The sequence below is a fragment of the Leptonychotes weddellii genome, chromosome 10 (genome assembly GCF_054177405.1).
Source record: "Leptonychotes weddellii isolate Sample4059 chromosome 10, ASM5417740v2, whole genome shotgun sequence".
Classification (NCBI taxonomy): Eukaryota; Metazoa; Chordata; class Mammalia; order Carnivora; family Phocidae; genus Leptonychotes; species Leptonychotes weddellii.
The window spans coordinates 109,302,787-109,315,188 of NC_138378.1; the positions used below are offsets into that span (position 1 = coordinate 109,302,787).

General features: G+C 49.6%; 1 protein-coding gene across 1 annotated transcript; it reads right to left on the minus strand.

The window, feature by feature from the left end:
* Positions 1 to 10,239: 10,239 nt before the first annotated feature.
* Positions 10,240 to 12,125, minus strand: LOC145723725 (b(0,+)-type amino acid transporter 1-like). The gene is made up of 2 exons (XM_081832225.1): positions 11,591 to 12,125; positions 10,240 to 11,099 (listed from the first exon to the last, which is right to left on the minus strand). The coding sequence occupies exons 1-2, from the start codon at positions 11,780 to 11,782 to the stop codon at positions 10,866 to 10,868; spliced, it is 426 nt and encodes a 141-aa protein (XP_081688351.1). The 5' UTR covers positions 11,783 to 12,125; the 3' UTR covers positions 10,240 to 10,865.
* Positions 12,126 to 12,402: the final 277 nt, after the last annotated feature.

The window sequence follows — 12,402 nt, forward strand, 5'->3', positions numbered from 1 at the left end:
TTCACAGAGGGATAGAGTTTTAAAATTTCTGATGTTGCTGGTTCTTCTCTTCACCTGAAAGTCCAATAAGGAATCTACCTTTCGCTCCTGTGAATTAAGACTTGAACTAGGACTTCCTAGTGCTCAGACCTTCAGGTTTGGGTTAGAGCTGCACCACTGGTGTCCTAGGCCTGCAGATTGCAGTCAGCTGATCGTGGGCCTCCTCTTGCCTCCATAATCACATGAGCCAGCTCCTCAGAACAAATCTCTTCCTATGTAGCTATATATCTATATCTAGATCTAGATCTGTATATCTGTGTCTCTCTCTATATCCATTTGGTTCTGTTTTGCTGGAGAACCCTGGCTAATACAATGGCCCCATAAATAAAAAAGCCAGTCCCAACCTGAATTACTGGAGAGAGGTATAGCCTCAAAATGTGCCTGATTAAACCAAAGTCAGCCCTTAGCACACAGAAGTAGATGACCTCTCCCTCTGCATTCCTCCCCCCCCCCCGCCACACACACACCCCAATCCAGGATATTTAGAAGCCCAAATGTCCGGATCCATTTATAGGATAATCAAACCAAACAGAATGCCCCCTGAAATCCAGGAGTAACCCAGAAGCAGTGAAAAGAACTTAGTCAAGGACTTGGGGCACTCTCTTCTACCCCCAACATTTGTTTTTAGAGCAGCATTTCTCCACCTTCAGTGAGCATCTGAACTTCCTGGAGGGTTTGTTTAAAACTTCAGACTGATAAGCCCCACACCAAAAGCTTATGACCCAATAGGTTTCATTAGAGCCCAAGGAAACACGCATTTCTCACAAGGTCCAAAGTGATGCTGTATTAGTCAGAGTTTTCCAGAGAAGAACAAATTAGAGATACAGATCTGTTAACAAATACATATATAACAAATAGGAGATATATATCTCTTGTTCTAATAAGTCTCTCCCTCTCTCTCAGATATATATATATGAATAATAGTAAGAAATATATATGCTGAGAAGTTCCAAGATCTGCAGTCAGCAAGCCAGGAGAGCAAGGACTAATTCCAGGCTGAAGGCCAGCAGACTTGATACCCAGGATGAGCCAACGTTTCAGTTTTAGTCCCAAGGCAGGAAAAACCAACATTCCTGCTCAAAAGCACTCGGGCCAGAGGTGTTCTCTCTTACTGGTGGGAGGGTCTGCCTTTTTGTTCTCTTCAGGCCCTCAGCTGACTGAATGAAGCCTGCTCTCCCTTTAGGGAGAGCAATCTGCTCTGCTCCAGGGCCACTGACTCAGGTGCTGATCCCATCCAGAAACACCCTCACAGCCACACCCAGGAGCATGTTTGACCAAACGTCGGGGCACCCCACGGCCCAGTCAGGCTGAAACGGAAAACTCCGCCTTGCAGAGCTTGTACTGCTGGTCCAGAACACGGCCGTGATGTCCCTGCTGCAGAATGCTCCTCCTGCTGTGGAAGGCTGACGTCGGTATCCCCTCCTCTACCAGCGTCCTCAAACCTAGAGGGGAGCAGGTGTCCCCCCCCAGGGGCAGGAGTCACAGGGATGGCCACGCTCGACCAGCTTGCAGGCTGTGCGATGAAGAGAGCCCTTGGCTGAGTGGCCGGAACCCCATCCTGCCAGGCACAGGACCCACGCAGGCCACCTCCCTCCCCGGGCTGGAGCTCTTGCAGAGTTCACAGATATAATACACCATGTACGTACACTAAAAAGTATTTGTTTATCTGAAATTCAAAGTTCACTCGGCATCCTCTTTTTTATTTTATTTTTTTGCTAACTTTGGCAACCCTAGTTTCTTTCTTTGTGAAATGGGGTGCCCCCGAAGCATGGGATGTGAGCAGGCGTCAGGCAGGCTGTTCAGACAGCGAGGCCACAGGTGCTCTCCTCAGGCTGCAAGAGAGGAGCAAAGGGGCGAAGCTGGGCACAACCGACCTGCCAGGCTGCAGGGCGCACGGGCTTGGCTCGAAGTCCTGGACCAGGTCAGGGGGTGGGAGGACGTCAGCCTGAGGGGAGGCTGGGAGATGTCAGAGCCCACATGAGCCACAGCAGGTTGTCCCTCTCAGACCGACCATCCCTGACACCGACAGTAAACAGGAAGTCCCCTCTCCTGGCAGCTTCCCTGCTCTTCTTGCCAGGGTGAAGAAGATTCTAAACTAGGATTCAGAGTAATAGTCGGGTCTGACATTTGGCAATCCCGAACTGGATCGCCAAGCTCCAGACCCAGAGGTGCCTCTGCTTTCCCAGCCCCTGGGCCAGAAGAGGCCCCTACACCCATTTCCTCCCCGTGCTGGGGCCCAGACCAGACAGAGAACCGCAAATCTGGCTTGGCAAGAGGAGGAGCTCCCCTGAAGGCCCTCAAGTTGCCCAGGAGGGGGTGGGGCACTGTGCAGGTAGACACCCCAGCCTTGGGTGCAGTTTGCTGCTGGCCCCCCATGCAGCTTTCCAGCATGTAGGCAGTCCTGCCGCTGCACCCAGGCACCTCTGTTCCACAAGGCCCTGTGAGCTCCAGGGTGGTCTGTCCTCCCCTCCCCTGCAGAGACAGGCCCCCAGCCCCGCAGGCCCCACGTCAAGCAGACTAAGAATGAGTGGAGGCAAAGGCCGGGTCAAAGCTACTGAGGGAGGTGTGGGGCTGAGACCCCCTCCACAGGGTTCCTTGGAAGCACAGGGTGGAAAGGTAAACAAAACCTTGGCCAGAGGGGCAACCCCGCCCCCCACGGCCCGCCCGGCCCACTGCTTTGCCAGCTCTACCATTCCCTTGGTGCTTGGCATTCACTTAGCTGCTCCCAACCTCAGTTTTCCTTCTAAAAAATGGGGATCTGATTCTTACCTTGCCTGCCTCCTCAGGCTAGTAAGAATCAAGTATCTGTGAAAGGGTGTTAGAAACTCTAAGTTGCTATTAGTTAGGGCCCTTTTACTCACAAGCATGAGAAACCAGGCAAACTAGATGAGGCCAAAGAGGAATTTACCAGCTCAGAGCCTCAAGACCCAGGGCAGAGAATGGAGGCTCTCTCCTTTTCCCCATGCCAGCGTCTCTATGTGAACCGGCTTCTTTCTCTGGCAGACTAGCTTCTCCCTAAGCCTGGAGCATCTCCCAGCTTCACCTCCCAAGAGGCACCTCCCTCACTGTTAGTACCAACCTGAAAAATCCCAGAGAGAGTTCTCATTGGTCCCGCTTGGGTCCCATGTCCACTTGGTGGATGTTAGTACGACGTTCTGCAACCTCTTCTGGAACTATATATTTGGAGAGCTGGGAGGCTCAGTTCACCAAAAGAAAAGAGATGTTATTCCCGAGAGAGAAGAAATGTGATGGAACTTGATCTACTATGGAAGTAATGTTTTATCAAGAGTATGATTGTTGGGGTGCCTAGGTGGCCCAGTTGGTTAAGCATCTGCCTTCGGCTCAGGTCATGATCCCAGGGTCCTGGGATGGAGCCCCGCATCGGGCTCCCTGCTCAGTGGGGAGTCTGCTTCTCCCTCTCCCACTCCCCCTGCTTATGTTCCCTCTCTCGCTGTGTCTCTCTCTGTCAAATAAATAAATAAAATCGTTAAAAACAGAAACAAAAACAAAACAAAACAAAAAAACCCAACACTCCCCACTTACTCCCTAGCTTTCTCCCACAGAGCACTTACAACCTCAGGAACTACGGTTCAGCAGAGACTTCCTGGGAAGTTTACAAGTTGCCAGACAAAGTCTCTCTCCTCCAGGGCTCGCAGCCAAGTAAGGGTGGCAGACAACAAAGGCGAGGGCTTTCCAGCCAGTTGGCTCGTGCTGGTTAGAAGTGGGCACGGGACTCTCTGAGATACCAAGAGGACACTGGGTCCAAAGGAAGCTGACTTGAGAAAACCACACGTGAGCTAAGACCTGGGGATGGGCAAGAGCTTGCCAGAAAAAAAAAGTGGCAGGACACAGTGCTAGTTAGTCCTCAAGCTAGGGTGTCTCAGCTCCAGACCCAGGCTTCCCTGCTTCGGGCCGCTGGGGTAGGAGCTCTGCAAATTCCCGGATCCCCCTTTGTCAGCTGGTTCCCGGTAGGTCCTGCCAACAGGGGGCTCTAGAAGCTGACTGGCAGGCAGGAGGACAGAAGGGACTTGCTCCTTCTTGTCTGTTCGCTGTCCTACCAGCTCCCCAGCGAGAGCCAGACAGCCAGGAAGCATCAGGTGAGGCCTCCGGCGCTCTGCACCTGGGAGCAGGAGTTGAGAGGCTGTAGGCAGGAAGCATCAGAAAGTCAGGTGTGCAAATGGCCCTCATGCCCAGCACTTGGTACCAGAGAGGAGCGGCTGGGGACAAGAGCCAGCCCTGGGGCAGTTCAGAAACAAGACCCCAGGCCCTGGGAGGTGGGGACCAACCGGGAGGGCCTGAGCCAGGGGAGCTCTAGTGCAAGGCAGAGAACCAAAGCACCCACACACTCCAACACCCCCTCTGCCTTCCAAGCACTGGTGGTTTGTTCCGATGTCACCAAGGCTAGGCCCAGGGCCAGGCCCCTGAACGTGGCAGGTTAGGGGGCGGGGTGGCTCTAAGGAAAGGGGGTAGCAACCGTGCCCCCCAGACAATAGCGGAGCTGGCTACCCTCTGAGTAGCTTGGAGGTGGCATGGACCAAGCCCCCACCCCTATATTAAGAGGAAATTCTCTAAGAGCTCCTCTGAGTGATGCCCACTCGATTCTTCAGCATGAGGCATGGGTGTTGGGACCCGAATGTGAGAAGTCCACATATGTGTATATGTGGTAGAGCATAGCGGAGTACTATTAAAACAGGCCTGGTAGATTTCTAGGAGGTTGGTCAGTCAATAGCTTATTTGTGGCATCAAAAATTCTGTCTTCAACTCTCTTATTCGCTCCCGTGGCTTCGATTTCCACCTTTACTCTCTAGCCAAGGCTTTTGAGCTCCAGATATGCAAACTCACCCAACTATCTCCCGAGAAAATTCCATGGCATTCCAAACTGAGCAAAATTAAAGCCTCCCTTTCCTCCAAATCCATGGCATTCCAAACTGAGCAAAATTAAAGCCTCCCTCTTCCCTATTTCCATGAATCATAACACTTTCACCAAGTTACTCAGGCTGCACTCACGGGGCCACTCCCTGGGCTGTGACAATTAACAGTCGTGAGCAGAGCCACGATCAGTGAGTCCCAGGCAGAGATGGGGCCCCTGGAGCAGGGTCGCCGTGTGAAAGCAGTAACTCAGGGTCACCCAAGGCTCCTGTGTCCCTCTCACAGCCCCCAGGGCCAGAGGGAGGGCCCAGGACAGGCCTGGGAGACCCAGTGACAAGTGGCTATCTTTCTACTCGGCTCCTGTCTCACCACCTGTTTCTCGGTCTTTTCATCTCTGACCAGATCACCGGGCATTGGTGATAGACTGATCTGATAGCCCGAAATGGGAAACGGTCTAAAGATGCCATTTGCTCTTACACTCAGAAATCTGTCTTTTCTGTTCTACTTTTGGGTTATGTTTTAAAGATAGCTTTGTTTCTGGCCTTTTTTCTGAAGGGCTTGAAAAGGCCTTTGGACCAAAGCAATAAAATTCTGACCTTTCTTTTATATATAGAACATCAATCAGTTTCTACCTTAAAAAAAATTGTATAGCATTTCTGGGTCTAAAATGAAAAACGTAGATATACAAATCTAAACTTTATTCTAAAAAAAGGTGTTTCCTAAGGGGACATAGTCAGAGATGGCTTGCAAAATGTTTTTCTTTAATTTATTTAGCTATTTTAAGGGTTCCCAAATGCTTTATACTCACTCCCAAGAGTCCTGATTACATGACACATTCTGCGGGTCAGTGTGAGAGATATTTTAAAGAAAGTTCTGAGATTCTTCATTTTACAAAAAGTTTCAGTCCAGAGTTTACATAAATGAAACCAATCAACAACGATAATTTAAGAGCATCTATGTTCCATAGACACTCTGTAGTTAACAAAGTTCACGGTCCATGTCACAATAACTTTATGGTTTAGATATATCTTCCTACACCTAAAACACAGATTTCATTTATAGAAAAAATAATGGCAAATACTAATTCAGGAGGATGACTATAACATAGAGGAAACAATGATGAATCGGGAAGAAAGAGGGTATCTATTTTTGGATCATCACTTTTTTATATAGGAAGGTGGTCCCTCTAGCTTTGCTTGTAATATGATAAAGTGGAAACAAGGGAATACCCATGAACAATAAGCCAATAATACTAAGCATCCATTAAAAAGAGATGTGCTAATAAAAAAAAAGTCTTATATAAAAAAGCTCTCCCACATTAACTGTTAAGGAATTTTTAGAAAAATCTAGAGTATAGCCCACTGCTATTTTAAACGGGGTGGTGTTAGTATGTGCTTATCTGTTTGCATCGGGGTGATGTCTCAAAGTAATAATCTGCTGGCTTTTGTATGTGTGTTTACCTCCTTCTGTCTTCCTTACTGGTACCCAAGGGCTGGGCTGGACAGTTTTTCTTTCTTCAGTGCACACCCAAAAAGGAACAAAGATTCAAAAGCCCTCACTAGCAAAATTTCTTTTAGGCGTATTTGCAGAACCAGTTTTTCTTCCCCTTGAGGCAAATTAAGACTGTGTGACTGTGGAAAGTAAAAGAAGAAAAGGAGGGGGGATGGGAGGAGGGGTGGCCAGCAGGAGAAGGACAGGGAAGGCAGACGAGGATTGACAGGAATGACATGAGAGGGAGGAGGAGAGACAGCCCAGAGACCGGGGAGAGGATGAGCTCACATCACATGTGCTTTCCTTGGCAACTCTCAAATTGAGGCCCAGCTCAATTGGTCAGCAGTCCTGGGCACGCACTTGTAAGACTCGTGAGTGGAGGAGTGATGAACAGTCAGGATGGGCTAGATTATGCTGCAGTAATAAACATCCCCCAATCTTGGTAATTTAAACAACAAAAGTTAATTTTGCTCACACTACATGCCCACGTAGGGTTGGCTGGGGGCTGGCCTCTTCCATACCATTGTTATATGAGGACCCAGGCCAACAGAACAGCCATGAGGACACTGCCAGGCTCCAAAGCAGAGGGAAATGGAAAATGCAGGAAATTGTGCGCTGGCTCTTGAAGCCTCACCCTAGCAAGAACGTACATCATTTCAACTCACATTTTATTGACCAAAACAAGTCCTATGGTCACATCTAACTCCAAGGGGACAGGAACTGCAATCCTACCATGTGGTCAGAAGGAGAGCTAAAGGATAATGAACAGTATATGACCAACACAGTAGGGGACTCAGAACCCTGGTCTAGGGACGGAGATAAGGAAAAAGAACTGCTTCTCCTCAACAGGTAGAACTGAAGAGGTCGTGATTACTCTAATGAGCAAAGCAGCAGTGGACTCTACCATGGTTTACATGCATGTGCAGAAGCTTTCTGGAAGTAAGCAAGGAAACTGATTACACTGGAAATGGGGAGTGTGGAGTAAGAAATGTTGGCTTTTACTTTGTACCCTTTGCAGTGTTTGAAAATTTAACCATGACTTTCATCTGTATGCATTAATTTGAGACTCAGTTTCCCCCATTCTAAGTATTCAGCAGAAGACATTGTAAATGGTCAAAAGGAAGTCCAAAGAATTAAGTGCTTATGGCTGGGAGTAGCCAGGCTCTGCCCCAAACAGAAACATCCAGATGCTGTTGGGTGGACCTAGGGTTAAAGAACACAGCCCTGCCCCCAGCCAACACCTTCCCCACACATTCCCTGGAACTTATTGCTTCTCTAGAAGGAACAATGAGGACTCCGAACCTGGTCCCCAAGACTCAGAACATTTTTTCTCCAATCCAAAGGCCAGCATCATGACACTTACTATGTCATCTCTGAATATAGACGATAAGTAACAATAGAAATCATGCTCTTGACTCAGAGGAAGGAAGTCTAGTATACTAATTTCTTAAGAAATCTCAGATTTCCAGGGCGCCTGGGTGGATCAGTCATTAGGTGTCTGCCTTCGGCTCAGGTCATGATCCCAGTGTCCTGGGATCAAGCCCCGCATCGGGTTCCCTGCTCCGCAGGAAGCCTGCTTCTCCCTCTCCCACTCCCCCTGCTTGTGTTCCCTCTCTCACTGTGTCTCTCTCTGTCAAATAAATAAATAAAATCTTTAAAAAAAAAAAATCTCAGATTTCCATCTAAGATCATTCCCCACTACTACTCTGGGGCCCAGGAAGGGATCTGGGGCAGAAAAGGAGCTCAGGGAAGATGTCCTGGGAAATTGCAAGGAGCAGGAAGCTGCCCTCCCCGAGCCTGGCCTGGAGGACCCTTTGAACCATCACAAAAGGACGGTTAGCCAAAAGGCAGTTGGTTGTGGGAAGGATGAGAAGACTGAGTCACAAACTGAGACACAGCCTAACTGGAGTGCATGATCCAAGGCCAAGCCTGGGGTAGTTCAGCTCCCCTCTCTGTTTTACACCTCTAGGCATGCATCCACTGGCAGCTGGATGTGACTGCTCAAGACTTGGGAGATGTCCCTCCTCCTTAGAGAACCTTCTCAGGACAGGGCCCGGGAGCCCAGGGCAGAGGAGGCACTATGGGGAAGATAGCCATGCATGCAAATTCTAAAAAATATAAGTGTGATGCATTCCCTCATGGTTCAACAAATATTTCATTATTTTGATTCACCAAACGTTATTGGTCAGCAAGGAGCCCAGGAGCATGAGAGGAAATGAGGGATGTACAAGCGTGTCTAAGAACAACCCACCCTCGCCAAACCCGCAGCCCGGCAGGGGTGCACGACATGCAACCAATCACTAGGGTACATGGCCCGGTGAGGTTCACGAGAGACAAGGGCACAGTTTGGTGGGACCCAGAAGAGGAAAGGACTAATTCCTCCCCCAGGTGTTCAGAGCTTTCCCTGGGGACTTTCAGCCTGATCCATGGTCTCCTTTGACAAGGAACTGGATAGACCCAGCCTCTTATAATTTTCTTTTCTCTAAGCTAGGCTGTGCTGCTGGGGAAAAGGATATGAAGATTCTCCTAGAATTTCACAGGCAATGTGTCCTCAGGAACAGCACTGATAAAGATTCACAGTTCAGAAGGATGGTATAACAAAAAATAAGTATTACATCTTTTTTTCCCCAGTTCCTTGCCCACAGCTCCCCAAGCATTGGAATCTCTGGAGTGATGTGTCTTTTATATGCTAATGAGATGACTGGTGGCTGGTCTCCACCGCCCCACCCCCGCCCCATAGCTTCTGGATGGGGGCTGGTTTCCAGAAAGTCCAAGACAGATGAGCCGGTTGCAACTTTCAGCACCACCCCAGCCCTGACCTCTGGGGAGGGCCAAGGGGCTGGAGATGGAATTCAATCACCATGGCCAATGATTGATCCACCTGCATAAATGGAACTTCCATAAAAACCTCTAGAGGACAGATTTCAGAGAGTTGCCAGGTTGGTGAACACATCAAGGTGCCAGGAGGGCGACGTATCCAAAGAAAGCATAGCATGGAAGTCCTGCACCCCTGCCCCTGCGCCTTGCCCTACGCATCTCTTCCACTGGGCTCCTCCTGAGTTGAATCCTTTGTGATGAACTGATAATAGTAAATAAAGTGTTTTCCAGAGTCCTGAGTCATTCTAGCAAGTGACCGACCATGAAGGGAGGGACTTAACCAAGTAGGGCCGAAGCATGGGTGATTGGGGGACCCAAGAATTGAGACTGCTGTCTGCCCCTGGTGCCTGAGCCCTTTAGCTTTGGGGATCTGCATTAACTCAGATAGTGTCAGAATTGAACGGAATCACTGGACGCCCAGTCGGTGTTGGAAAAATGGAGAATTGGTTGATGGGAGAAGAAAACTTAGCAGAAAGAGCTTGTGGGAGCCTTTTCTATATCTGGGCGATAAAAGGAAAGCCCTACACAGGTGTCTGGGTGCAGCTGTGGGAGGAGAGGTGCTGAGCAGTATCCCTGTCCCTCCTTTTTTGAGTGCCCTCCCTGATGGACTCAGAAGCTGCACCCCCAGCCTTTCCAGGCACTGTTGTCATCCTTCCTGTCCCACATTTTCACCTGGGCAGCCTGATATCTCTGCGTCCTTGCCTCTCTTTAGTCCTAAACCACATTAGCCTTCCAAGGTCTGTTCTAACTTTTCATCCTTTCTTCTAGAAATGTGACCGTCCTCCCTTTCACCCAAAGCCAATAAAAATCCCTCCCTCCCAGAGGTCTGTCTCTTGCTTCTTTTTCTGTTCAAGCCATTTGGAGGCTTTAAATAGGAACTAAAGTCTCATGTCTTCCTGAAGAAGGTTTGTCAGACCCAGAGCTTTTCCATTTGCAAGAAAGAAGAACTCACTCAAACTCACCTGAGCCAAAATTGGAAATTTATTGTATGGTATCACGTTGTCCTAGACAATAAAAAGGCAGGAAGGACAGTCAGATGGCAGATGGTCCATGGAAGGACGGATACCAGAACTGAAAAGCAGCCAGGGGTCAAGACTGCAGCCTGCTCAGGTCATTCCCCCAGCTCTTGGGGACCATATAATTTCTCAACACCATTTCACTGTGTGTGTTCATTCCTCTCTCTACAGGGGCTTTCTCTACTCTGCCCACATAATGGAAGATGGTCCCACATAGATCCCAGAATTTACTGTTCCTCAGATTAGGCAATCATCAGAATTCTAACTCCAAAATCCCCAAAGAAGGGAATGTATTTCATTGCTGCCCACCTGGAATATCAAATAGCTATCCCCAGAGAGGCAGCCATGTAATACCAAGGTGGCTGTGAGATCCACCTGCATTGGAGGTGCAGTTCTTAGAGAAAAGTGGGTGCTGTCCTGGTTGGATGTTCCCCAAACCTTCACAATAGCTGTATTTAGCATTCCAGCCACTTACTGGAATTATGCGTAGCCAACCTGCAGAAAAGCTGGCAAGACCACTTGTGTGGGGATAGAGGTGTCTGCAGCAAGGACAGTGCACACCTGTCCAGTCCTTTAGTCAACATTTTTCACGGTTGGAGCAACTTCCAGGAGCAGCTGGAGATACAGGGTGGGCATCTGCAACCACTTGGGCTGGCACTGGAAGTAGACAAGCAGGAAATAGACCGGGATGCCACTGAGCAGGAACAGGAAGATGTATAGGAACTCAATCTGGGGGTGGTCGATGATGGGTGCCAGCACCAGGTAGAGAGAAGCAAGGAGCATGATGACAGGGATGATGGTGGGGACCTGCCATGGACACAAGAGACCTGGATGATGGAGAGGCACAGGACGTGGTGTATGGCCCCTGGGCGCTGTCCCTCCTGCCTGCCTGCCTGTTGCATCCAGCTCCCCTCTTCCAGTCCCTGCCATCATACCTTGCCCAGCCACAGAAGCCACCTGCCAGGTTACAGGGGGTCATCCAAGGAGCCGGGGCTTTGGGACCCAGCTTGATCTTCTCTATGCTTTGTGAATCCTACTGTGTGTGAGCCTCCTCTTGGCATGTGTCTCCTGTTGTTCTCCCTCAGAGTCCTCCAGGAGAAATGAGTCCCCAGCAAGCAGAATCAATGCCCTGTGATCCAGCGCTCCCTCCCCACCCCCCCAGGAAATACAGAAATTTTCTACCAAATATGACAGGGGCCACCTCTCACATTCCTTCTCTAGCCCCCAGATGAGTCTGTGGACTGCCTCATGCAACAGTCTAGGTTTGAAAAAAGCCCAGTGTTTATTCCAAAGTCTACCTTGTAAGGTCGAGGAAGATTCTTCTTCTTTATCCGCAAGTACAGGAGACAGCCAATGGTGGTTCCATAGGTGATCCAGCCAAGAAAGCTGAAAGGCAAACAGAAGCCACTCACTACCAGGCCCTGCCCTGGATGTGCCTGCAAGAGGGGCTGGCCTAGTAGGTGCAAACCCGGGCAGAAGTGCAAGCTCATCAGGGGCCTTTCAGCCACCCCCAAGCCCCTCGTCTAAGCAGGCTAAGGCAAGAAGGCAAGGCTGGGGCACGAAGGACAAGAATGCACTGGAGGGTATTCCCACCTCTTTCATCTTCAATCACAAAGTGACACATATACAAGCCCAGGCCCCCACCTGGCTTCAGATCGGGCCTTCTTTGACTGCCCCTGGCTGGGCAGAAGAGGACAGTTTGCAAAGGGAGGGAGGAGCATCTGTTCGTCCAAAAAAAAGAGTTTGGTGGAAGCTCAAAGAAGTCTGTGCTCTCCTCAGGGACCAGCACACTCCTAGCAGATCCTCCTACCTTAGAGTTGGTGACAGGGCAGGCTGTTGAGCACCCAGACAAGCCCCTCGCCTCTGCCTTCCCCACTGTGGGTAGTTGAGTGGCTGACGTAGGTCTGATGAAAACCTCATCTGACCTTGGAGACAGGGTCCAGACCAGGCTGTCTCTTGAGGCAGTCAAGATGGGGAGACATCGTGTCCGCATTGGGATGGATCATCCCAACACTCTCACTCTGTGCTAGAACATTCTCAGTCATATCCCCCAAATCTCAGTCTAAAGAAAACTTGGGCTCAGCATGGGTTTGATGACACGATACGTGAA

Excerpts from the sequence above, each read along its gene's own strand:
- LOC145723725 (XM_081832225.1), bottom strand. The coding sequence starts at position 11,782 with ATGAGCTTGCACTTCTGCCCGGGTTTGCACCTACTAGGCCAGCCCCTC. Across the intron at positions 11,100-11,590 it reads ATCTTCCTCGACCTTACAAG|GTCCCCACCATCATCCCTGT; the intron begins GTAGACTTTGGA and ends TGTCCATGGCAG.